This window comes from Megalops cyprinoides, chromosome 9 (assembly GCF_013368585.1).
Source record: "Megalops cyprinoides isolate fMegCyp1 chromosome 9, fMegCyp1.pri, whole genome shotgun sequence".
In the NCBI taxonomy this organism is placed as follows: Eukaryota; Metazoa; Chordata; class Actinopteri; order Elopiformes; family Megalopidae; genus Megalops; species Megalops cyprinoides.
The window spans coordinates 37,416,324-37,441,097 of NC_050591.1; the positions used below are offsets into that span (position 1 = coordinate 37,416,324).

General features: G+C 47.1%; 2 protein-coding genes across 3 annotated transcripts in view; both read right to left on the reverse strand.

Annotated features, from left to right (window-relative positions):
- The window catches only part of sik2b (salt-inducible kinase 2b), a 42,654-nt gene extending 31,636 nt beyond the window's left edge, over positions 1-11,018 (reverse strand). Inside the window, exons 1-3 of the mRNA XM_036536626.1 lie at positions 10,578-11,018; positions 4,472-4,588; positions 474-537 (exon numbers count right to left, since the gene is read on the reverse strand). Coding sequence (XP_036392519.1) covers positions 474-537; positions 4,472-4,588; positions 10,578-10,715 — 319 coding nt within the window. The 5' untranslated portion in view covers positions 10,716-11,018. The remainder of the gene's footprint in view (positions 1-473; positions 538-4,471; positions 4,589-10,577) is intronic.
- A 5,197-nt stretch (positions 11,019-16,215) lies between these two features.
- Positions 16,216-24,306, reverse strand: laynb (layilin b). Of its 2 annotated transcripts, XM_036536954.1 has the most exons (8): positions 24,155-24,306; positions 23,592-23,612; positions 22,671-22,968; positions 19,418-19,575; positions 18,483-18,527; positions 17,267-17,353; positions 16,810-16,912; positions 16,216-16,675 (listed from the first exon to the last, which is right to left on the reverse strand). In XM_036536954.1, exons 1-8 carry the CDS (start codon positions 24,228-24,230, stop codon positions 16,327-16,329), a joined length of 1,137 nt encoding a protein of 378 aa, XP_036392847.1. In that variant the 5' UTR covers positions 24,231-24,306; the 3' UTR covers positions 16,216-16,326. The 2 variants fall into 2 exon arrangements, with proteins under 2 accessions (XP_036392847.1, XP_036392848.1); XM_036536955.1 differs by lacking the exon at positions 23,592-23,612.
- Between the last annotated feature and the right edge of the window lie 468 nt (positions 24,307-24,774).

The window sequence follows — 24,774 nt, forward strand, 5'->3', positions numbered from 1 at the left end:
CGCAGCGGGAACCGTGGCAAAACAGGCAGCGAGAGAGAGGATGTGCACTTCCTGGTGCGTGCCCAAAACCCTGCCGCGGACCGGCCTGGCCTGGCCTTCCCTTCCCTGTGCTTCAAACACGGCCCTCGCCTCAAGGTTACCATCAGAACGGAAACAACACAACCCTGAAGACTCCGTACAATACAGGAGCACCTCGTCCTACTGCCGGCCTCAGGAGAGCTGTGTCATCATATTACTGACTGAGTCTGCGTCTCGCTGTTAACAGCACCCCACACCCCCACAGCATAGTCATCTCATGTGGAGAGGACTTTGCCTGTTTCTTCCTGAAAAAAGCAGCTTATACTGAAGGCAGCAAGAGGTATTATGATGAAAAACAGCCCAAGACTTAAAGCAGAGAGGCACCCAACTCTCCTTCTGAGAAGCGCAACAAAGTCATACTCTGTTTCATCACTTTTTGGTTTGCAGACACTCACCGAAGATCTCCCCGTTTTTGGCATACTCAGTCACCAGGTACAGCATGTTCTTGGTTTCCATGACCTGTTGGACAAAGAAAAATCCCTTAATGTGAAGAGAATATTATCAGTACGAACCTGAGAGAAATTACTGCAGTATCCCTACCCCTGCTGCTCCTAGTGATTATAAATAGACTTGCCATCATCTAACCAAGGAATATTCGGACCGCTGCTCTGTGGAGGGAAAGTTTTGCAAAATATTCTAATGCCCCCCCTCCCCCAACAAAAAATACATTTACAAGAGAAAGTGGTAAATCAGCATCTTGGTTGTGGGGTTAGACAAGTCTACATATTATTATCATTATTAGAAAATACATGTTTTTAATTGTATTTTTTTCTAGTTTTCATACACAGAAATATAAGAAACACTTCATAATTCAGACCTGCAATTCACACTGCCTGTGGAAATGTGGAGGGTGTAACATCAACTCTGCAAAAAAACCAGGCCTGTAGGATTTAAAATGTAATCACACGCACTGGTGTATAAGACAGTGAATGAGGGGAGACTGGAGATGCTTCTCTGTTTTTGTGTTGGTCCTGGCTGACAGTGTGAAGAGGATGCCAGACTTGTGTTCTGGCTGGAATAGATTTTCATCCTGTTTACAGCACTGACACAGCATCGATTAGGCCAGCACCGCGTGGGAGTTTTCCAAAATTAGCCAGCGAAATCGGGGAGAAGAAGTGAAGGAGAGGCGGAGAGATGGAGCCCGATCCAGCTACATTCACAAATCAAACCCACACCAGCGCTTTCAGGCTACACACTGGAACAGGAGTGCTCAACCCCCGGACACAAAAACAGCGCACACCAACACACTCCGGCTGCAACACACTGACACACACTCCTGCCTGTCAGTCAAACAATCCCACATCGGCGGCTTTCAAGCAATGTACTGACGGACAGATTTTTTGCTCCTCAGACAGGTGTTTCATGTTTTAACACACTATTACATAAAAGCTTGACAATACCCTACAATCTGAGGCCACTCTGTCACTACAGAATAGATCTGATTAGTGCAGATCTCTCTGCTAATGACAGAATGAGGTCTAAACTCTTCCACTTACATTTTTAAGACCAGAACTTTCTAACATTATATTCGTGCACCACTGATTTCTATTAATATTCCAAAGTAGTAGCATTTAAAAAATGTATTATTCTAAATAAAGACTTAATAGATTTAGATTATTTTACTGATTCATTTATGGGACATCCTCATCAAGGGTAAGTCTGCATCTTCTGGTTTACCTGTTTCCTGGGGATTCAAGTGAATTACCTTGCTGAGTGCTACACCGCCCAGCCAGGTTCACACCTGTAACCTTCAGGTAACCTGAAGGCAAGGCCTCGGCAGGAACAGCAGCTGCACCTTAAGGCGTGTCTCAAGTGAGCCCCGCCCTCCTTTGTTAAATGTGTTTAAGCAGAACCGATACCAACCTTTCCCTCCACCCCCCCTTCCTGCCATGATTTTAAGAAAGTGTTTATCGTACCAATCACTGCACGTTTATAATCAGTGGGAACATTTTTAACATGGAAACATTCAATGGAGTGATCTTGTAATAAAATACAGGATTATGACCTTTTAATGATGACCTTTTCTACGTGTTAGAAATTACGCCATACATAATGTTTTGGCTTCAGATCACCAGGATTTGTCTGTACAGTCAGTTGTTCATGTACGCAGGATTTTTTTTTTGTTTTCCTTTTTTCCCACCTAATATAAGCCACACATTTTGAATGTTTAGCTGCTGACACACCCTAAGCTGAATAATAATGCGAAGGTGATGTCAGCTACGCTAATGCATCTGACACATCATACTGTATCTGACATGCAGGCATATTCACACCTCTAACCACACCAGCCTGTGACACGGAGACAGGACGGAGACGCACTTTGTTGTTTTGCTAAATGCTGTTTTCGTGAGCGTGTATCTCTCCCCCGGAGTGTCCGTTTGTCCCGCTGTCGCTGCCAGCTCCGGTGCAGTGATGCAACCATCTCTTCTGCTCTCTTGCTTTTCAAGAGCTCGTCAGAGCGGGTGGCACTTTTCCCAGAATGCTCTGTGACACGCTAACTACAGACCACTTCCCATTCAAATTCCCCTGGAATGCAAACTGTCAAACATTCAAATGTCTGGCAGCCACGCACATCTTCCCATGCAAATGCCCATTTCGCAACCGTTACAATCCTTTCAGCGGCTCACCGCTCAGTGACCGGCAGTGTGACCACCAGCTGATCGCAGCACTTAGGCAAAACACACAACACAGACTTGCAAATCTATCTAAAGCCTAGGGGCTCTCCCTGACACACCATGCCTGACCTTATTCCTTATAGTATGAGGCAAACAAGTCAAATTAACTAATTTTAACTGGTGCGAATAAACTGGCAGTGACCAGACATAAGGATCTAGGTAGTTACCCTACAGCAACAACGCAGGATCCAGTAGCCGGGCTGGTTCCACAACATGGTTCTGGATGGGCTTCATTAAGAGCACACTGGGCTCTGACTGCAGATCACTGCTTAGGGTTAGGGTTAGGACACAACTAAAACGACAGCTGTCTGAGTGATGTTTGATTGTTTGATCAGCAATGTGTGTAGAATGAATCAGGTGCAAGAGTGTGTGTAGCAAGCATTTCTGAGAACAAACACTTCGTTTGTCCTGCTCATGCCTGGACACCGTCAGCCTGTGGATTGGGGCGGGGGTGTGTGTGTGTGTGTATGTGTGTGTGTGTGTGTGGGGGGGGGGGGGGGGGGGGGTGTTGGCATGGGGAGGGGTCTGCTCCGGGTTCTAGCCCTGCATGGCAGCCCTGCGTGGCTGCTCTCTGCTCATGAGGCCCGGGAGGAAATGACTAAGTGACCCTGACCGTTTGCAGAGAGGAACTCCTGGAAATAATGATACACGATGATTACACAGCAGAGCCTGGCCTGCGGCCAGCGGGTTGTGTAATAATAAACTGCCATTCACATTCCCGGCAAGCGGAGTGACCCAGCGGCTTATATAACGCGCTGAAGTCACCCCAGACGCATCGCGGTGTCAGCCCGGGAGGCCGATTCTCGCCAAGCCTGTGTCCTGCGCGACACCTCGTCAGCGCTGCCCGGCCAATCACACGCTCGCATTTCCGGGCTGTGGCTGAGGGCCACTTTGGGGGGGTTGAGATGGGAAGGGGGAGGGTTAGCTAACTCAACCCAGCCTAACATGCAGGCCTAAAACACCAGGAAGCTGGAGCCCAAAAAACATTTACTGAATCCAAGCCTACCAACAGGCAACCAATCACAATTTAAATTTACACAAACAGCAGTATTAAAAAAACACAAAAAAATTTAAAAGGCAGGATGAGTCTATAAGAAATAAAACTGAAAAATGTGCCTTCATTTTATTGGCTGGAATCGTGAGTGATTATTGGAATATTTGATTGTAGGAGCCATAGATTATCTCAATATAATATTTCATACTTTGACAAACCCTGCTTATTTTCCTCTTGTGCACTGTATGAAACTGGAGTTCTTTCTGTGAAAATAATGACTCACTGCATTCACTCACACATTCAGCCAAGAAAATTATTAATATCAATGAATTTAGAGGGGGAAGGCTCCTTCATTAATATTGACAAAAAGGATAAAGCTCTAGATTTTTTTATTATCTTTGCATTCAGTAAAAATGCAAAGATAATAATCTGAATACTGATCAAAGCAATCAAAATCAAACACCTGACTATAATCAGCTATAGTGTCTGACTGGATGTTAAATTCTTTCACAGGTTTCACATTATTATTTTTAAATTATTCATGCCATTAAAAATTATCACTGTCAAATATGAGTGTTAATAATGTTCTTATTATATTACTACTGTCATCATCATTATCATCATCAGTAATAATAAAATGGTGTATAGCTGATATGTTTTGGGGGAGGGGCGACCCCTAAGTGCTCTTTGAGATGGGAGTGTGTGGGCAGGTGTGAGCGCTCACCTGGTACAGCTTGATGATGTGCGGATGGTCCAGCATCTTCATGATCTGCACCTCTCGGTAGATCTTCTCCAGGTTCACGGCATCCAGCTGCGTCTTGTCGATGATCTTGATGGCAACCTGAAGGAGCAAGGACAGAGTGAGGCCCAGCTCCGAGGCGTGGCACAAAATGGCTTTTTTGTGAAAAGAAAAAAAAAAAAAAACTAAATAAATAAATAAATAAATATAGTTTTTTCCAGACAAAGTACAGAGCTGTGATGTCAGCAGGAGTCAGAGGTCGCGCAGCCTGGGTCTGTGCCGGCCTGACCAGCTCGGCAGCATTGTGCTTCTCGGCACAGATCTGCTGCCCTGATAAGCTTCCACCGCAGCCCTGCCTGTCGCTGCTACATTTACGGCTTCCTGTCGCACAGAGTGTCCCAGGCCTCAGGTTACCTCTCGAGCCCCTGCCCATCGAAACACCACCGCCTCAGAAACATTGACATCATCAGCACAGACCGTGTCATCTGAGGGGCTGTCCCTCACCTGGCCTGCTGCTGCAGAAACAGCTGTCCGTGACACGTAAGAATGCATGTGCATGTGCGTGCGTGCGTGTGTGTGTATGTGTGTGTGTGAGTGAGTGTGAGAGAGTGTGAGTGTGAGAGTGTGTGTGTGAGTGAGTGTGAGTGTGAGACAGTGTGAGTGAGTGTGAAAGAGTGTGAGTGAGTGTGAGAGAGAGAGTGTGTGAGTGAGTGTGCGAGAGAGAGTGTGTGAGAGAGTGTGAGAGAGAGAGTGTGTGAGTGAATGTGAGAGAGAGAATGTGTGAGTGAGTGTGAGAGAGAGAGTGAGTGAGTGAGTGTGAGAGAGTGTGTGTGTGAGAGAGTGTGCGAGAGTGTGTGTGTGAGAGAGTGTGAGAGAGTGTGAGAGAGAGTGTGTGAGTGAGTGTGAGAGAGAGAGTGTGAGAGTGTGCGAGAGAGTGTGCGAGAGAGTGTGCGAGAGTGTGTGTGTGAGAGAGTGTGAGAGAGAGAGTGTGTGAGTGTGAGAGAGAGAATGTGTGAGTGAGTGTGAGAGAGAGAGTGAGTGAGTGAGTGTGAGAGAGTGTGTGTGTGAGAGAGTGTGAGTGAGTGTGAGAGAGAGAGTGTGTGAGTGAGTGTGAGAGAGAGTGTGTGAGTGAGTGTGCGAGAGTGTGTGTGTGAGAGAGTGTGCGAGAGAGTGTGAGAGAGTGTGAGTGAGTGTGAAAGAGTGTGAGTGAGTGTGAGAGAGAGAGTGTGTGAGTGAGTGTGAGAGAGAGAGTGTGTGAGTGAGTGTGAGAGAGAGAGTGTGTGAGAGAGTGTGAGAGAGTGTGAGTGTGAGAGAGTGTGTGAGTGAGTGTGAGAGAGAGAGTGTGTGAGAGAGTGTGAGAGAGTGTGAGTGTGAGAGAGTGTGCGTGTGAGTATGACTGACACCCTTGCTTGCTCCTGTTCCGTGTCCTCACACTGCAGACAGGCCGATGGGGCTGTAGGAGAGCAGAGCAGCTCAGTTCTCCTGCTCTCCGAACACACAGACACCCTGTGGAAAAGCACCTCCAAAGCTGAGCTCTCCTGCTCCACACTAACGCCTGCTGACACTCTCTCATCCTGGGAGTTCCTGGAGCATGCAGGCAGCGCAAAGAAGCAGTCCTCCTTTGACTCGGGCTTCCAGGGAGCAGCCATTAAAAGGCAGCGTACGGTTTAAATCATGGAGGCCGCAGCTGACTGTAGCCCTAATGCAGACTCAGCGTCACAGCTACGCACGAGAGAGCTCCTTTTCTATGGCAACTCCCAGCCGTGTCGTCTGAAAATTCCTTCCATGCCATGGCTCCCACCCAGCTTATCAGATGGGCCGTTTCAATGGCTGCTTGATGGATTATAGTCAATATAGCAAGCACAGCATCAACAAGACAAAAACGCAAATGTTGGATGTTGAAGTGTTTACATTTTTGCAATTCTTCTAAAATCACAAAATCGCTAATTGAGCGTCTATTTCAATGAGCAAACAGCAGCTAAAGAAGATGCTGGTTGGCTGTATAGAGCAGCTGTAGCGTCACACAGCAGGACAGCAGGACAGGGTGAGTGAGGTCCCTTTACTTAGTGTGGTGCTGTGGGGGGCTTGGTACCAAATTGCTTTCCTGGGGGCTCCCAAATATTTCTTTTCTTCCTACCAAATTGAAAAAGTTTCAACCTCAGCTTCCGCTATATTTCCATGTTAAACAATAATAATAATAATAATAATAATAATAACAACAATTCCAAGGCAAACTACAAGACCTTTCAATACACAACATACAAGAGCAAACAAAAAAACGTAGCAAGGATTTCATCTGATTGTCATTTTAAGCTTCCTGTTAAATTCAGCAGGTCTCGCAGGAGGTTGCCGCTGAAGAGTAGACCATACCACATCCTATTCCACTGCAGGAACCCCATCTCACTGCTACCAGGGCACGCTTCACTCGCGTGGGAACAGAGACGGGCAGGGGAAGGAAACTGCACGGTTCCCTGGCTGCTGTTAGCTTGGAGACCAGGCCTGCGGTGCATTCCACATCTGTTCCAGCACCAAGCACTATCCATATCCCTATCCATAACCCCTCCAGGGTTCTGCAGGGGTGCTCTACCTTTCCAGGACTCACAGAGCTCCTAAACTGAGACAAGCTTGACTGGACAGAGTTGGAATTACAGAGGGAAAGACAGAGTGACACGAGAGAAGGAGGGACAAAGACAGACAAAAAAAAACATGACCACACGGTGTTCGAAAGAGGGAGAGGAGAGAGAGGGAGAGAGAGGGGCTTGCGGGCCTAACTGCGGTGTGACGGTATGTCTGCCAGTCTCCCTCGTGACTTTAAAATCCTGCCTGATCAATGCAGCCACTAATACTGTGAGTGCGCAGGGGAAGTTGGAGACCACAGGGTGAAGGTCACGCCGTGAGGCTCCCATGCAGCGGTGAGCGCGAAAGCGACCGCAGAGCCGCGCTGCGCCAGGTTCCCAGACGGCAGCCGAGGAGTGGCTTTAACCACACTCACACCCCGTTTGTGTTTTGGTTATTTTTTACGATGCCCCCCCCCCCAAAAAAACTGTACTGTGGTGCGAAAAGAGAGGTCACGTGATGCGGTTTCACCTTAGATCACCTTTCAGACAGCTGCAATGACACTGCAGCTGCTTCACTTCCCATATTCAGCCTCTGACGCGCTGTGAAGGACAGTGTGTGTGTGTGCGTGTGTGTGTGTGTGTGTGCGTGTGTGTGTGTGCGTGTGTGTGTGTGCGTGTGTGTGTGTGCGTGTGTGTGTGTTTGCGTGTGTGTGTATGGTGTGTGTGTGTGTGTGTGTGTGTGTGTGTGTGCGTGTGTGTGTGTGCGTGTGTGTGCGTGTGTGTGTATGGTGTGTGTGTGTGTGTGTGTGTGCGTGTGTGTGTATGGTGTGTGTGTGTGTGTGTGTGTGTGTGTGTGTGTGTGTGTGTGTGTGTGTGCATGTGTGTGTGCGTGTGTTTGCGTGTTTGTGCGTGTTTGTGTGTGTGTGTGTGTGTGTGTGTGTGTGTGGTGTGTGTTTGGTGTTATCGTCAGATGTCTTCTGACTGACCTCCAGCTAAAGCACCACCTGTGATGTCATCAGCTGAGCTCAGAGCGCCTCCACGCTAATGTGATCACACACATGGACCTGCCCATCACATTCAAAGTGACCGGATCACATCTACACACACCCCATCACTACTACACACATCCCATCACTACTGCACACAATCCATCAAAACTGAACCTATTCACCCACACAAAAATTATATATTAATAATAAATTTTAGTACAATCAATACATTTAAATAAAATGTCAATTATTGATTTGCAGTAATATATTTTAATTGTATTTGCAATATATTCTTGGGCTGACCAACATATTTCCCAACATATGTTACAATATATTTTAGATTTTATCTCAGTCTCTTATTCAATATATTTCACTTCTGTGTTTGAATTCTGTCACATACTTTCCCCAGCCTGTCACAACCGAGCCAGCTCACTGGATCCCGTCCACGCGGATCCTCCAACAGAAGCACCAGTAAAGTCGGCGGCCCATGGCAACCGAACCAGCCCTCCTTATAGACTCCGCTGCCTGCGGAGGACTGGCTCAGCTCAGATGAGATCGCTAAATACACAGCGTTTCATCCCACAGATTCTGCATTAGAGCCCAGCAGCTTTGTAACGGTGGCTTAATTATTCTGTTTTGGCTTGTCGCTTTAATCTATTTAGGCCTCTCTCCTTTGACTGTCTCAAGCAGCATATGATGTAGCCAATTTCCTGTGAAGATTCTGCTGGCGGCAGACTCGATCTGCAAAACTTACAACCCACTGAGCCCGGAGGGAGTAACTGTGCGAATCCGCCGGACGCGGGAGGAGACGCGGCACCGGGCACGGGCAGCCGGGGGTCACGCCGTTCTTATTTGTGATTAAATATCAAACGCGGCTCCATGAATATTTACAGAGCTCAGCAGGATGTAAACGTAGAAATGGCATGTGATGGACATGACTAACTGTGTTGATTTATTAAAAAAAAAAAAAAAAAACATTACGCATACATTGCGCTTTTATAAATAACAAACAAGCGTCAGAGATCACCTCTGTCCACATCAGCTCTGAACGCAGGCGCACGGTCGCTGCTTCCTTTAGCAGGACTTTGGCTAAATCAGTCTCAGATGTCAGTGCGAAGCGAAATGTAATTTTGTCTCTATTGTCTATTCGTGGAAATCCATTAGAAAATATTGGCGTTTAATCCCAACTCTGGGTCTTGCCCCTTAGGCAGCCCTGTCGTGAAACCTCTCCGTTCAGGCCGGACCGGAGGTGTTAACACGAGCTGCGACTCTCCCAGGTAACTCTATGAAAAGACAAGTCTATATTTCAGAGGAAAATGTTGGAATCAGACGAATAATAATAATGGTAACGTGCATGACTGAAAACCGTCGATTTTATTGTGGATGCCAAAACGGGACAACTGTAAACACCCACTTGCACCCTTAAACGATGTTTTATTTAGGTTTGTGCATAACGGGTCATACTCTGCTCAGTCATCCAGGCGTCATCTGTTTACCTCCGTGGAAATTATGTTTGACTGGTGTTACAATCTGTTTTAAAAAACCACACAGTCTAACACCACGTAGCCTTCAATCACTGGCAACTTGCACGTATTTACACAGCTAAACAGCCTTAAGGGCACCAGGTTGTTCGGCTGACCAAATGTTATCAAGACAGGACATGCTAATGTGCATTAAATCAGGGTACCGTACAGTATTATGTCAGCCAACAGCAGGTGTGTAACCGTGTACATAACTGCACAGTACCCAACGGGATACTAGTTTCCAGCTGCCCGGTGTGTCCGTTTTTGAAGCACCGTACTCGCCATTCGTTTGGAAGTCACAAAGACACTGAGATTATTCGAGAAACGACAAAATCGCATTATTATTGCGTTATATAAGTCATGCAGACGCCGTGGCTGTCCTAGATATCAGCGAGTGCCTTGTTTACCCTGCTGTCAGTCGCGGGCCAGATTTAGCGTTTTCTTCCCGTTCTTTAATAGATCAAATATCAGTGTAATGGCGTACAAATCCATCCCCCGATAATGCATGCAGAGTCAGAAAGAAGCTATTCACTGTGGAAAAAATAATATAACACAGAAATGAAGCAAAGTGCAGTGTACAGTTTGCTCAGGGGTGACACAGATCAGTGCTCTAACCCGCATACAGTCTTGCAGTCTCAGGTCATAGTGTTGGTTTACGCTGCAACTTTTGCACGGCGCTGCAACGTCTTTGTACGTGAGCATGTAACTGCCACTTGCACAGCAACAACACAGGCATCAAAACAATAATTTGTCATCTGAAATGTGCACGGCTCAGTCTCTCTCTGAAAATTAGGTATCCAGGGCACATAATTTAAACATGTTAAAGTCGTTGTAAAACAGCTGTCGAACAGCCCATTTTCTGCTGAAGTTCAAGTTATAACTGAGGTAACCAACTACCTAACTTAACGTCGTTTGGCAGCAGCCGTACGCACCGTGCAGAACAGCAAAGAGTTAGGCGAACACCGAGTGCGAGAGTGCGGCGCCGCACGTCAGGGATCGGCGCTGATTCGGCGGCACTCACCTCGGTCTTGGTGATGCGGTGTCTCGCCAGCTTCACAACGGCAAAATTGCCTTTCCCTAAAGTGCGCTCGATGTCGTAAAAGCCCACTCGAACCGGACCCCGAAGCATCGGTCTTTGGTGACAGTCAGCCATCACCATGCTGCTGTAGGAACGGACGGGGTTTGGGGAAGAAGAGGTAGCGACCCACGACTTGAGCCTGGTAGATAACGAAGACGGGAAAACAAAGTCGCCAGTTAAAATATGTCTATCAAAAATAGACAAAGTAAAATCCTCGGTACGCGAGCCAGCTTGAACGTTGACGGCGCACTTAGCCCAGCGAAAGGAAAGCAGGACATTTGCGAGTGTCTCGGTCTGTCACGCCACCCTTGCTAGTACAAAAGGGCTATAATATTTCAGCTCTATTAGCGAGAGTACACGAGTTGACTTGCGGCAGGCATCATGTTCTCCGGTTGACGTGCATTGACGTCAGAGCCGATGGGGGTATTTGTACAGGGGGCGGGCCTTTGAAGCCGTTCCACACTTCAGTGCCAATTCGTCTCCAGGACAACCAGACCCACCTCTTACGTCAAACGGCAGCATTGCTATTCTGAAAACTATGGGCTTGTTTGCTCACTCGCCACAGAGCTGATAGCTGACTGTGAAGTTTTGCCGACAGGAGCCCCTGAGAAAAGCTTTTGTTTTCTGGGATCCAAGTAGGAGTTTAAGGAGGGAGCGCACGAACCGTGCATGTTGAAGCCATCTAATTGGTTGACCTTGTGGCTCTGTGTCATGTAAGAGTGTGCCAGGGCAGTCCTCAGAAAGTGCTGCACTTTGGCACTCCGCATGTAAACCAGAGGCCTGCCACTGAATGTGTCATTCTGGTTGATATTTAGCTGATACTTAAGGATAAATGAACCATGATAACTATTTTTATGAACGCCCCTGTTTTTTCCCTTGCGGATGAGTGCTGCTTATACATTTATTTAGACTGTATTAAACTCCTTGCATACCGCTCGCATGCAGTTTGGCATGTGTAAAGGTCTTGATTTATTCATTTATTATTGGTCTGGATTTCGTTCCCTTGTTCTGCGATGATCTCGTGCATTGTACGTTTTTCATGGATAAGGGAGCGTGAAAATGACGATTCAGTCCCAGATTTTTTTTTGCATCCAAACCATACAGCAATCAGTTGAGAGTCAGACCTGTTATTTCCAGCTATATATACTTAACCCCTGCACTACAACGCTATGGGCCATACGTGACAGTGTCGAAATAGTTTGAAACATTCTAGGACGTGGAAGTTTATGAACATAGTTTCCACGTGAGAGTACATTTTGCCGTTTATGTAGTAGCAGCAGCAGCACTTTAGCAGTATGCAAATATGCTGGCAGGTATTTTTGTGGTGAGATATCTGATTGTAATGTGGAATCAGATCACAGTAATATCGGGTTTAGTGCGCTTGCGCTACATGCACAGCATATGACTTGCATATTTCACGCTCATACAAGTGCAGTTATGGCATTGCAGCAATGCTTTAGTGATGCATGAACATTTGTACAATTTGACAGCAAGGTTATGAAATATTATGTGCCAGTTAGTTTGCAACACGGTTGAACTTTCATATCAACACAATCACCAGCAATGGAATGTTGGAACGTAGCAAACATTCATCTTATTTTTTTAAATTCACATCGTTAAATGGGTATCTAAGTAAAATATGTACATGGTGTCAGCTAACAGAGGAGAACCTTATTTATATGAGGTGGAATATTAAACCTATGTTCCACGTTTAGGTTAATTTAGTGCTTTGTGATACAAAGAGACACAATTGATAAAGTAAGAAGGAGAGATTTTTAAAGATTTTTAAACAGGTTTGCATGATCACATGTATGCTAATTCAATGGCGTCCGGTGAGCTGCCAAGGCCCAGAGCTCTGATAGTTACTCCTGACCCGTTTCTGATGCTTTTGCACCGCCAGCGCGCGTGCCATCTCAGCTTATGCTTTCTGCTGCCGCTGGTTCCTCTTTGCCTGCATTTTAATGCCACCACATTACCTTACCACACCAAATCACTGTGCAGGTTTTCATGGAGAAACAGCAACGCATTATGAATTGAAACCAATTTCCAAATTTTGTAACAATCAAAACATTTCGTGCTGCTCAGTCTCATTGCTGAAATGAAAAGGATTTAACATGGGGTGCACACAGGCAGTGATGCCACTACTCTGCTTACAAAGAAGTCATATGGAATAAGCTGGCAGGGTGATTGACATTTAACATCCAAGCTTATCACTCCTGAAATAAATAATCCAGAAGAGGTTTAGGACACTTATCAATGCAGGTAAATTCTCAAACCCCCCCGTGTTGCTGGTCATGGACCACTGCTGTAAGGCCTCCTCTGAGTATGGCAGCTTCTGCTCCATTCAGCAGTGGAACATCGCCCTCTGCTGCTCATACAGATTACTGCACACAGAGGACAGGAGGCAAATAGTTGATGGAAAGCGGCAACATTCCAGTCTTGCAGAGCTGAAAGTGTTCACCATCACCACTGCGCAAGAGGTCTTCCTAAAGCTTGACATGTTTGCGGTCAGTGATAAGATTATGATGTTCAGAACTGAATGTTAGTATTGCCTTTATCAGAATGAACAGTCACTACAAACACAGGCTACATTTTGTGACAACACATGTAACAGAGTGTGAAGTGTTACAGTGTTACAGTGTTACAGCAGTTGCATGGTTTCAGCTGAGCATGAAGCATTACAGTAACAGCTCATCACCGAAACTATGGAGGGCAGAGCCTCAGCATCACCACGGTTACCAACCCATTTCCTGTGTGTTCCTGCCGCTCTCCCCCGGCCTCAGTGCACTGACAGAGAGAGGAGCCTGCGTGAGGCTGAAATAGTACCGCTTTCCTGCAGTACAAAGTGTGTTGAAAATAGATGATTCTACACAGGTGTGGGTCTCGAATTAATTAAGCAATTAATGTCTCATCTTGCTTAGGGTCATGTATAAAAATGCTGGGCAGGCAGAGCTGTCCATTATTTTGGCTACCATGGCTAGAGCATGAGATCTCGGTGATTTTGAGAGAGGGGTGATTGTGGCATGTTTAGCTGAAGTTTCTTCAGAATACCAATCCTTTCAAAAACAGATGGCACTGCATGGCAGACAGTGACATGAAATGACACAGTTACAGTCTGAAAGAGCGTCAGCTGGCTATGTGTTAGTGTCCCATGGATCAGTGGTCGCTTACCTGCTTACTGACAGTCTGACAGATCCTGTATCCAGGATCTTAAATCCTTGAAAGAGTCTAGAATCGTCCTGACTCTTTAGAATTTTCTAGCAGGATTACTGCCCTTCCCAGAGAGAGATCTCCTCACATCCCCATCATTAAATATGTCAGACAGGATTCGCTGATTAGCTCAACACGGCAGAAATTTAATTTGATATTATATGTACTGACACTAATATACACTGCTGTTTTTTGTTGCTGCAGGCTTCTCTAAATGGTTACACTATACTTAAGGTCAACACTGCTGTCTAAAAATATAGAATTCTACATCAGCAAAGACATCAAATATCTTCCTGGAAAATGAAAACACTTGACCATCATTTCACATTCACGTGAATCATTCAAACGTTGCACAAACCATCTGTCAAGAAGAACCCAATAGAACATGCACAACAGGAAACACCTCTGTCCATTAGAGGCTTTCTGGGTGGGAGGTTAAAAATACTGAAAACAGGGACAACAATGTGTTCAGCGGCACCACAGGAGATGGAAAACACAGATGGAAGATTTTTCTGTCCCTATAAATGTCAGCTGTGCTGTAGATTTGGGACCAGTTAAACTAAGCTACTTTACCAAAACAAAGACACACACCTGTCCATCTCATAGACATACATCACAACATTTATGCACTAAGGATATTGACAAATTATCACCTGAGTCACTCTATAGAGGGATGAGTTAGTCCTACACAGATGTTCAGAAGATTAACTCTGCTCCATCTCAGGATCTGCTACTTGGTTTGGGTCGGCAGGCACGCCTTACAGAATTACAGCCTGAGAGCAACAGCTCTGGGCTGCTGGATTTGTAGTTTTTCATTTATACTTCCTCTTCAAAAAATTATATGCTTCTGATATTCTTTATCTCTGTGAAAGCAGTTTCTTTTTATACAGCTGGATAATATACAGTCTACAGGTACAACAGCAATCACCTACCTGAACTGAACCAGCAACCTTAGGGTTATAAGCCCTGCTCCTTACCACTACACCACACTGCTGCCCTGCTCCTTATGACTGCACCACACTGCTGCTCCTTACCGCTACACCACACTGCTGCTCCTTACCGCTACACCACACTGCTGTCCTGCTCCTTATCACTACACCAAACTGCTACCCTGCTCCTTATCACTACAAGACACTGCTGCCCACTATTCAACATAAACACTTTATATACAAAATATAAAGATAAACTTCAACAATTTTCTCTTATAGTAATGTTTTTCTGTAAGCCTATTTTTGTATTTCGGCTGACAGAAAGGAACCTTGACCACTAATGTTTATCTTTTTGTTTTTCTGGTTTATTGAGGTTTGATGTACATTGACCTTTCATGGCAAACACATTCCAGTTTCAAACTCTGAAAAGTGCAGGGCTCTTGGCATAACTAATCCACAGATATTCTGTGTGTGATGGCCAGATATTCAGCTATATGGTGTGTACCTCACATTTAAAATACTGTCCTTCCTACCGTTGAAGATACAAGTGTCTGATTTGCTGGCTCGATATCAACACTCTTGAAGGGGTGTGGTCACAAACAGGACATCCACAGATAACACATGTTTCATATACTAGGGGGTACAGAGGACAGAAAGAACACATGAGCTGAATATCTGGTTATAATATAGAATATCTGTGACTGGTCATTCTGCCAAGGCCCTTTTACTTGTCCCCAGCCAGAGTGGGGTTTCCCCGCACCAGACAGACTCGAGACACACTGACTATGTACAAAGCAGTCACTAGCCCACTGCCTCAGCAGCAGACAATCCAGTGACAACCCAGGCAAACACATCAGAACACACCATGCAAACCCCCAACCCACCCCCCCACAAAAAAATATCCACAAGGCTGCAAAAAGCTGCTCCATCCAAAATGGGTTTATCCGAGGAGGAAATGCACTTCCTTCACTGAAAGTCTGGTTTTGTACAGTTCTTTTTGTTGTTTCTTTTTGCAGTTATTGGGGTTGAAGTCCATAAAGGTCATAACAGGCATTCCACACAAATATGGTGACAAAAATGACTTTGAATTTGCTCACTGTTTCCCTGCAAACCTATACAATACTGTCATACTTTCAGTGCCACTATGACCTATGAAGTCCACCAGGGGGCGCAACAGTGTGCATGTTTTAGATCAGCTCCTGGCACAGAGTGGAGAGAGGGCTTTGCTCAGAGCCGGTTTCCTGAGCGCTTGGTCAGTTCCTGAAGCCTTCAGGCAGGGATGAGGCAGAAGAGACCTCTGCTGTCTGCGAATGATTTGTGTGGCAGGAGATGGAGCTCAGCTGTACTCCTCAAGCATTACCAGCAGGTGGCGCCAGAGAGAGGGAGAGAGAGAGAGAGAGAGACAGAGGGAGAGAGAGAGAGGGAGGGAGAGAGAGAGAGGGAGGGGGTGAGAGGGAGGGAGAGAGAGAGAGAGTGGGAGAACGGGAGCGGGAGGGCGGTGACAGGCAGGTGACCGTAGCGTGGGGATGCAGTAGGGGGCGCTCAGCGGTTTCTCAGTAGCCATAGATCTCGTTCTCCACCCACCCGGCCTCCCGGTTCGGCCGCCCGCGGCCCTGGCACGCCTCATAGATGTCATTGGTGACGAAGCCGCTCTCTGCGCTGGCCAGCGTGACAAAGTCGCTCTCCGTGTCCCTGGCCGTCAGGTTGTCATAGTCGCCCGACGGCGTGTCCGGGGACGAGGGCCGGAAGGAGGTGTTCCTGGCATCAGGGCGGGTGCCTGCCAGGTCGGCATCACGCTGCTTGCTCAGCACCTGGTACACATCCGGGCTGGGGCTGCTGCACCCTCCTGCTGGCACCCAGTACCCCGGCTCCTTGGGACATGGGTCCACCCACTCCTTCCTCCTGCCCACACACACACACACACACACACACACACACACACAGTGTCAAGGAACCCAGCCTTCCATGCTACGGGAACTCATCACATACCTCTGATGTTTCACCAGGGAACACTGAAGGTGGGGGACAGCTCTTACCTTCTGGCGACAAGCTTAAAACAGAACACCCCTGTGGCCAGCAGCAGCAGCAACAGCAGCGGGATGGTGGGGAGCATGATGTAGGTGATGTTCAGGGAGTTTTCTGCAGACACAGAGGGAGACACAGTACAGCCACTGAGCACCAGGGGGCAGTAGCAGGAGGACTCCCTGATCCTTCCTCAGGTCACATGCGCTCGTTAGCAGAGGAAGCTCATCCGGCACAGCGGGCACAGCAATACCAGGTAACCTCATATTCATGGTACAGGAAAACACACTTCTAAACTGCTGCGTCTGCTTATTTTACTTTCAAACTTTTTATTAAAAAAAAAAGTAAGTTTCAGTTCAGTGTAATGGTCTAATTTAAACAGTCACAAGGAAAAGAAGAAATTGCTGCAGGAGGAGGTTGGGTTTGTCTTTGAAATGAATCTCCAAAGATAAAATGCACAGTGTGTTTCACCTGCTGATTCAGACACCACCACGTTCATCTTCTCCTCCTCCATGGGTACAGGTGGGGAGTTCGGCTGCAACGGCAGGGGTGGGGCATCTGGAAAAAAAGGTTTTGTTTTTGGGGGTCACATGCTGGTAGTTGGGGGGTTGAATATTGTCATGGGGACTAGAAATTTAGGGGAGCTATAATACACATCAAAAACAAAGAAACTGAAATGCAGTACCTTTCATATAGTAACATTACATAAATGAACACCTTTAAAAATCATTTTTTAGCTACTGTATCTAAACTGAAAGACACTGAGAGATCCCCAACTTCCCACACCTTAAAGTAATGGACCCTTGAAGTTATGTAAACGTCAGTGGGGAGAGAGATGTCTATGGGTGGCCCGCAGCACAGAGGCAGGTTGATCAGAGGTGAGGAGCGGGCCACTGCAGACATGATGAGAAATGGCTGACAGACTGCGTGGTAGAGGAGCAGAGAGAGTCCAGACGGCTGCTGCCCATTGTGTCTGCAGCGTATCTGACCGAGACCGAGGGGAGACTGAGGCCAAACTCAATTAGCCTAGCAGATGACACATTCCGCGCTTATTGCAGGCAATGTGTGTCTCATTCACACAGAGAACCCGAGAGACACGGAGCCCAGCCCATCCCCCCCCCATGACTATGTACAAAGCAGTCACTGGCCTCTGAACCTGGGGGCTGTAGAACACACCCAGATTTTACCCTACTGCAATCTACATGCGCAGGAGGGTGATACAATGGCATCTGGTTAGTTATTGATTATTATGATTATTTATTTGGCGGACATGCTTATCCAGTGCAGCTTGCATGGCCACCATGCAATGGGTGTTCTAGGAGCACAGGTACGGATTATTACCATAACACTTTCTCCATTCATAAAAACGCTACACTTAGGTGCTGTGTTTGCCCAGGTGGCATTTTACAGCCATGACAAATGACTGAAATAAAGAAAAGCCAAGAGGGGTTTGAGGTTACATGTGTTTTTTATAGATTATTCCACTACACCAACATCAAACTGTCGAGAAACCATTCAAACGTATTGCTGTCAGTCCACTTAGCTGGATAAAGACCCTGTGGGCCACTGAATATGAAACTTTTGTTGTCTTGTGTGATGGCCTGTTCTATAGGATGTTGCCTAGCAGTGTGGAAATTACAATGGTGTAGCTTTACTCTCAGGTGCCAAGGTTACAGGGTGGGTTTACCTGTGAGTGTCAGATTCCCTGCGGAGGTGGAAACAGACAGAGTTTCTGAAATAATAAAAGAGCATTAGCACAGCTGATGCATGTGGGGCTGGAAGTGTTCAGGTCTGTAACGACTTTCCATGGCTTCTTGGGTCCTATAAAAATGACAATAATAAAGATACTCTTTCCTGTATGTATTCCTATGTAAATTACAGTCTGTTACAATCTGAATTGCTCGTTGAAAATTGGTGTATCTGGTATGAAAGCCATGTTAAACTATCAATATTTATCACATGCTTGTATTTAAAATTTAAAACTACATATTTTTGTTTTCTTTACCACATCAGTAACAGCCCTGTGTATCCTTATAGCTACTTTGTAGCTACTGAACATGTGAAATCTCAAATTTCCTTCGGGATTAATAAAGTATTTCTTATTCTTATTCTTAAATGTCACAACACCACTGATCTCCCTCCTGCTCTGGTCAAAGATCTACCCTGACCAGGACAAGAGCTGCCATTTTCACACTTTCACACACGTTTTTGCCCTGAAGTCATAGCAGCATAGAGACCTGTGATGGTGCTTCCTGTGTGGTGTCATTGTGTGACCAAAATCAGGCCCTTTATCTCAGTATGTGCTGGTAATGTATTCTCCACAGAGGAAATCTCAAAGACAGAAGACAGAAAGACTCAACTGAACTGATGACATTTACCACTCCCACTGCAGCGAACCAACCAATCACAGAGGATAACAGTCACAGGCGGGGGAGGGGCTGGGGCATGGGGATGGGACCAGGGGTAGGGCAGGGGGTGGAGTTAGAGGCAGGGGCAGGGTCTGGGTAAAGGGCAGGGGGTGGGATTGGAGGCAGGAGTGGGGCCAGAGGCAGGGGTGGAGTCCGGGCAGGGGAGGGGTCGGAGGCAGGGCGGGGTAGGGCGCGGGACAGGGGGCCGGCTCACCTTGGGAGTACTTGCAAATGAAGTTGTTCTTGGTATTGCAGTTGTCATCGTTCCACTGGAACATGTAGGGGCCCCCCATGCCAGGGGGAGCTGAGGGCTGATGGTACATCACCACACACACCTCAAACCCGCAGGACGGCTCATCCCAATACCAGTTCCTGCAGAACACACACACACACACACACACGTACGTTCAGTCTATAGCAGAGGCAGCATCAGGGGAAACAGAGCTTAGCTTTAAACCAATCTCTCAGTTTCAGCTGTTTTCATCAATTAACAACATTACTTTACTGAATAATAACTAATCACAATACTAACAGATATAACTTCAAAATTTTTATTTTGGGATAGCATTATTTTTCTTTCCATCATAAAGTTATAGCATTTTTCTGTCTAGTTTATTTGAACTTGTGGATAAATGCACTCTCTCCTTCCATGATGGAATTCGACGAATATTGACAGAGTAAATATCCTTTAATATGACCTGCACAGATCAGGAAGTTTAATGTTCTCGAAAAAGCACTGAAGTTTTCACTGACCTGAGGCCTGTTTGCTCAGCTTTATTACGCCTTGCACTCACAGCTAGTGTGCTACACAGTCTATAGAGGAAAAGGTAAGACTGTAGCCGATGTTTTGAAATTATTCAGTCGATTAATACTCAGTCAAACTCCATATTGTCATTTACATTCTTTAATATAATGAGAACATAGAGAACACTTTAAAAGAAAGCTGTGGGATCACTGACCAATGAATTATTCAGATTATTGCCGTCCCAGGTAATCAAAAAAAAAAAATCTGACATTGGAGCATTCACTCTCTCTCTCTTCACATCATATTGTAGAAGGCAAATTATGCGCTGGAATTAAATGAAGCAAAATTAATGTTTATAAATTCAAGAGGAAAACATATCATTAACTTCAGGAGCATTTAAATTGCAGAGTTTTGCAAATAAGATATCATGAAGCAATGAAGAGTAATTACCCACAAATTCAAATAATCTGTGGATATAAGACAATGCTGCATGTGTTTATGATGCAAAGGATAATAATGCTATTTAATAACAAAACTGGTGCTCATTATACCTACTGGCATTGATTATTCAACAAATTAATTGTTCAATTGTTGAGGGAAGAAAGGAAAACAGTCAAAGCTATCAATGGGTTTAAAGGTAGGGCTCAAGCCTCCTCCATCTGCGGCTCACCAGCTACCCCCGGACCACAGCTGGACCACACACCCACCAGCCACTACCGGACCACAGCTGGGTCACACACCCACCAGCCACCCCCGGACCACAGCTGGATCACACACCCACCAGCCACCCCCAGACCACAGCTGGATGACACACCCACCAGCCACTACCGGACCACAGCTGGATGACACACCCACCAGCCACTACCGGACCACAGCTGGGTCACACACCCAGCAGCTACCCCCGGACCACAGCTGGATCACACACCCACCAGCCACTACCAGACCACAGCTGGATCACACACCCACCAGCCACTACCAGACCACAGCTGGATCACACACCCACCAGCCACTACTGGACCACAGCTGGATCACACACCCACCAGCCGCTACCAGACCACAGCTGGATCACACACCCACCAGCCACTACCAGACCACAGCTGGATGACACACCCAGCAGCAACCCCCGGACCACAGCTGGGTCACACACCCAGCAGCTACCCCCGGACCACAGCTGGGTCACACACCCAGCAGCTACCCCCGGACCACAGCTGGGTCACACACCCAGCAGCTACCCCCGGACCACAGCTGGATCACACACCCACCAGCCACTACCAGACCACAGCTGGATCACACACCCACCAGCCACTACCAGACCACAGCTGGGTCACACACCCAGCAGCTACCCCCGGACCACAGCTGGATCACACACCCACCAGCCACTACCAGACCACAGCTGGATCACACACCCACCAGCCACTACCAGACCACAGCTGGATCACACACCCACCAGCCACTACCAGACCACAGCTGGATCACACACCCACCAGCTACCCCCGGACCACAGCTGGGTCACACACCCAGCAGCTACCCCCGGACCACAGCTGGGTCACACACCCAGCAGCTACCCCCGGACCACAGCTGGATCACACACCCAGCAGCTACCCCCGGACCACAGCTGGATCACACACCCAGCAGCTACCCCCGGACCACAGCTGGGTCACACACCCAGCAGCTACCCCCGGACCACAGCTGGGTCACACACCCAGCAGCTACCCCCGGACCACAGCTGGATCACCCACCCAGCAGCTACCCCCGGACCACAGCTGGATCACACACCCAGCAGCTACCCCCGGACCACAGCTGGATCACACACCCAGCAGCTACCCCCGGACCACAGCTGGATCACACACCCAGCAGCTACCCCCGGACCACAGCTGGATCACACACCCAGCAGCTACCCCCGGACCACAGCTGGGTCACACACCCAGCAGCTACCCCCGGACCACAGCTGGATCACCCACCCAGCAGCTACCCCCGGACCACAGCTGGATCACACACCCAGCAGCTACCCCCAGACCACAGCTGGGTCACACACCCAGCAGCTACCCCCAGACCACAGCTGGGTCACCCACCCACCCACATTCAGTCTACAACCTGCAAGATACACAATCAAAATCACCACCTTAATATCTGTCTTCTTGGACAAGAAGCAGACTTCAAAAACCCACCATAGTGATTTCAGAAGAGCTTAAGTTTTTCTTCAAACTGCTGCTCGTCCTCTGCTAAAGCGACAGGCAATTCCAGCCCTTTAGGGCAAGAATCCTGCAGAATTTAGTGTTTATTTCAGCAACCAACCAATAAAACTAGTGAGGCCCCATCCTTACTAAAACAACCGATTTAATTGAATGATTAAGATGTGATGTAAGATTAACGAATGCAAACCAAAAACAGCACACCCACTATGGCGCGTTTCAGCACTGCATTCAGTCTACCTGCTATGATGCATTGGCTTTGAGTAACAAATTTAGGAACCTGAAAAAAGACAAGAAAAACATTTACTACTTTCCTATGTCTGCTGCTTAGAGTTAAGGACAAAGCACCAGTCAGACTAAATGCCTTTCCTACATGCGCCATAGTGGTCAGCCCTCCTTAGACTCAACATGCTCCCCTGGATCCCTTTAAGTTGTTGTAGGCTCTGGTTGATATTATATCTCTTATCTCTACAGCATTATATCTATTACATATTTATATATTATATTTCAGAGCTCTGTGTGAGTGGCACCTGAAGGAGGCCTGGCTGCCGTCCAGCCAGTGGTACTGCTCCTGGCAGTTGGTGCTGGCGCCCGGGTGGGCCTGGTTCCGCCGCAGCCCGATCCAGAAGTCGCCGTCGCCGGCACGCAGCTCCTGCAGGAAGCGCTCGATGAGGCGCTGCTCGTTCTCTGTCTCCACGCTCAGCAGCTCGCCGCCATCGCCCCGACACACCCCCCGCGCCTCCTCAAACGCCACCCGCCGGCCGCTGTCCTGGAAGTATGCGATCTTGTAGCATGGCCGCTCCGTCCCGCGCCGGCAGATACGCTGGCCTTGGGGGGGGGGGCAGAAATGGGGGACAGGGGCCGGGTGGTGGGAGCCCCGCAGAGGCCCACACAGAGGGGACAACAAGATGGCACTACTGTCATCTGGACTGGAAAAGGGCTGGACTGTTACTCAACATGAACGCTCTTACCCACCGCGACTCACACAGCCTGCAGGTTTTAGGTTGTACATTAACACAGCTGGCTATTTGCTGAGGGGTGCTACAGCTGTGCCCCACTGTGTGATCATCCCCGCACAAGTTCTGTGTCTTTTTTTTAACGGTAGGCCTACCAGTCATGCACAGAAATGTGACATATTCAGTTAATACCATTCTAAAAAAAATGTACTTTATTTCATTAGTATAATTAAAAATAACCCAACTCATACACAAAGTTTGCTGTTATTGTAACATTTATTAGGTTTAAAATGTAAAAAAATACACTGAGGCTTTCTCAATATTTACACTGTAAAGGTCTCAAAGGTCTCTTAAACACTAAAACTTTACCTCAACAGCAATTTCATTTGTAAAGTTGGCCCTAAGTGCATGCGCTTATTTTTCATACAGCGGTCCACATTCCACGCCACCGCTGCGCGTTCACGCCGTAACAGAGCAGGAGATACAGCTACTTACCGCTGCGCGCGTATAAATCTCCTTCACGAAAGCACGGGTTGGAAAGACACATGTTACTGACAGGGTGGCGGCCCACAGAAACATGAAAAATGGTTTTAACCCTCTCAGAATGAGCTATTATAATATCAGCGAGGGCCACCAAGCTGGCATTTTCCCCTCAACGCAAATCGTCGCATCAACAGACAACAAACGGGTCTCTATTCCAGAGCTAGAAGAGCAACAAAAGCCCCGACTCTGCACGCCGCCGTGACGAGTTCGCAGCAGGATGTTTGCTCTTGACCCAGTAAAAAACAACTTCCCTTATGACGGACTGCGAGAGGCGACTTTCGGAGAATATAATGCAAGACAAAATATCCATTTGATTTTGCAAACGTAAAATGCATCCATCACACTTTCATTCGTTTTCAATACAAAAACGAGTGATAGAAAACTGCAGAAGACAGAAATAACACATAAACATGCAGAAACTAGGCAAGCCAAATACGACTTCCTAAAACATATTATTGAATAACAGCAAAATAACTCTATCGAGACCATAGTCGCGTTTCTTCCCCCGTACTCACCACTGAACAGTTTGGCTGCGCAGCTCTGGTAGCAGAACAGAGCGAAGACACTTCCAAGCACTTTCACAAAATCCATTTCTTCATATTTTCAACAGCGTAGACCATTGAATCTATTAACGGTATTAACGGGAATACGTAAACATACCGTCAGATCGAAACGTGCAACAGTAGATTTAACTACCGAGGTTTTTGAGAAAAACAGCGGCGGAACTCCAGCGGCAGTCCCGTCAGCCTGGGTGACATTGCTGTGGATATGCAGTCGGGGGTGGATCGGATTCAGGGAGCACAACAGCGCGTCAGATCAAAGCTCAGCGTCATCCTGCAGAACATTAGCAACAGGACTCTGCGCTAATAGACAGAGCTCCAGCCTCTGTAATGCGCAATTAAATGCGCCAACACGACGCAGGCCCGGAACGGGGCTGGTAAACTGAGTTTATAGACAACATGATGGAAATGTCATGGAATAACTTAGATCCCCCTCTTACGAAGGAAAGCGAAAATAAATATTAAAATAAGTGCAAAACAAAAGTTATAAACATGCTTTAACCTCATATCGACACACGGTCTGAAATTTATGAGCTTCATTTAATATTTAAAACTCTGACTGCATCTTAGCATTA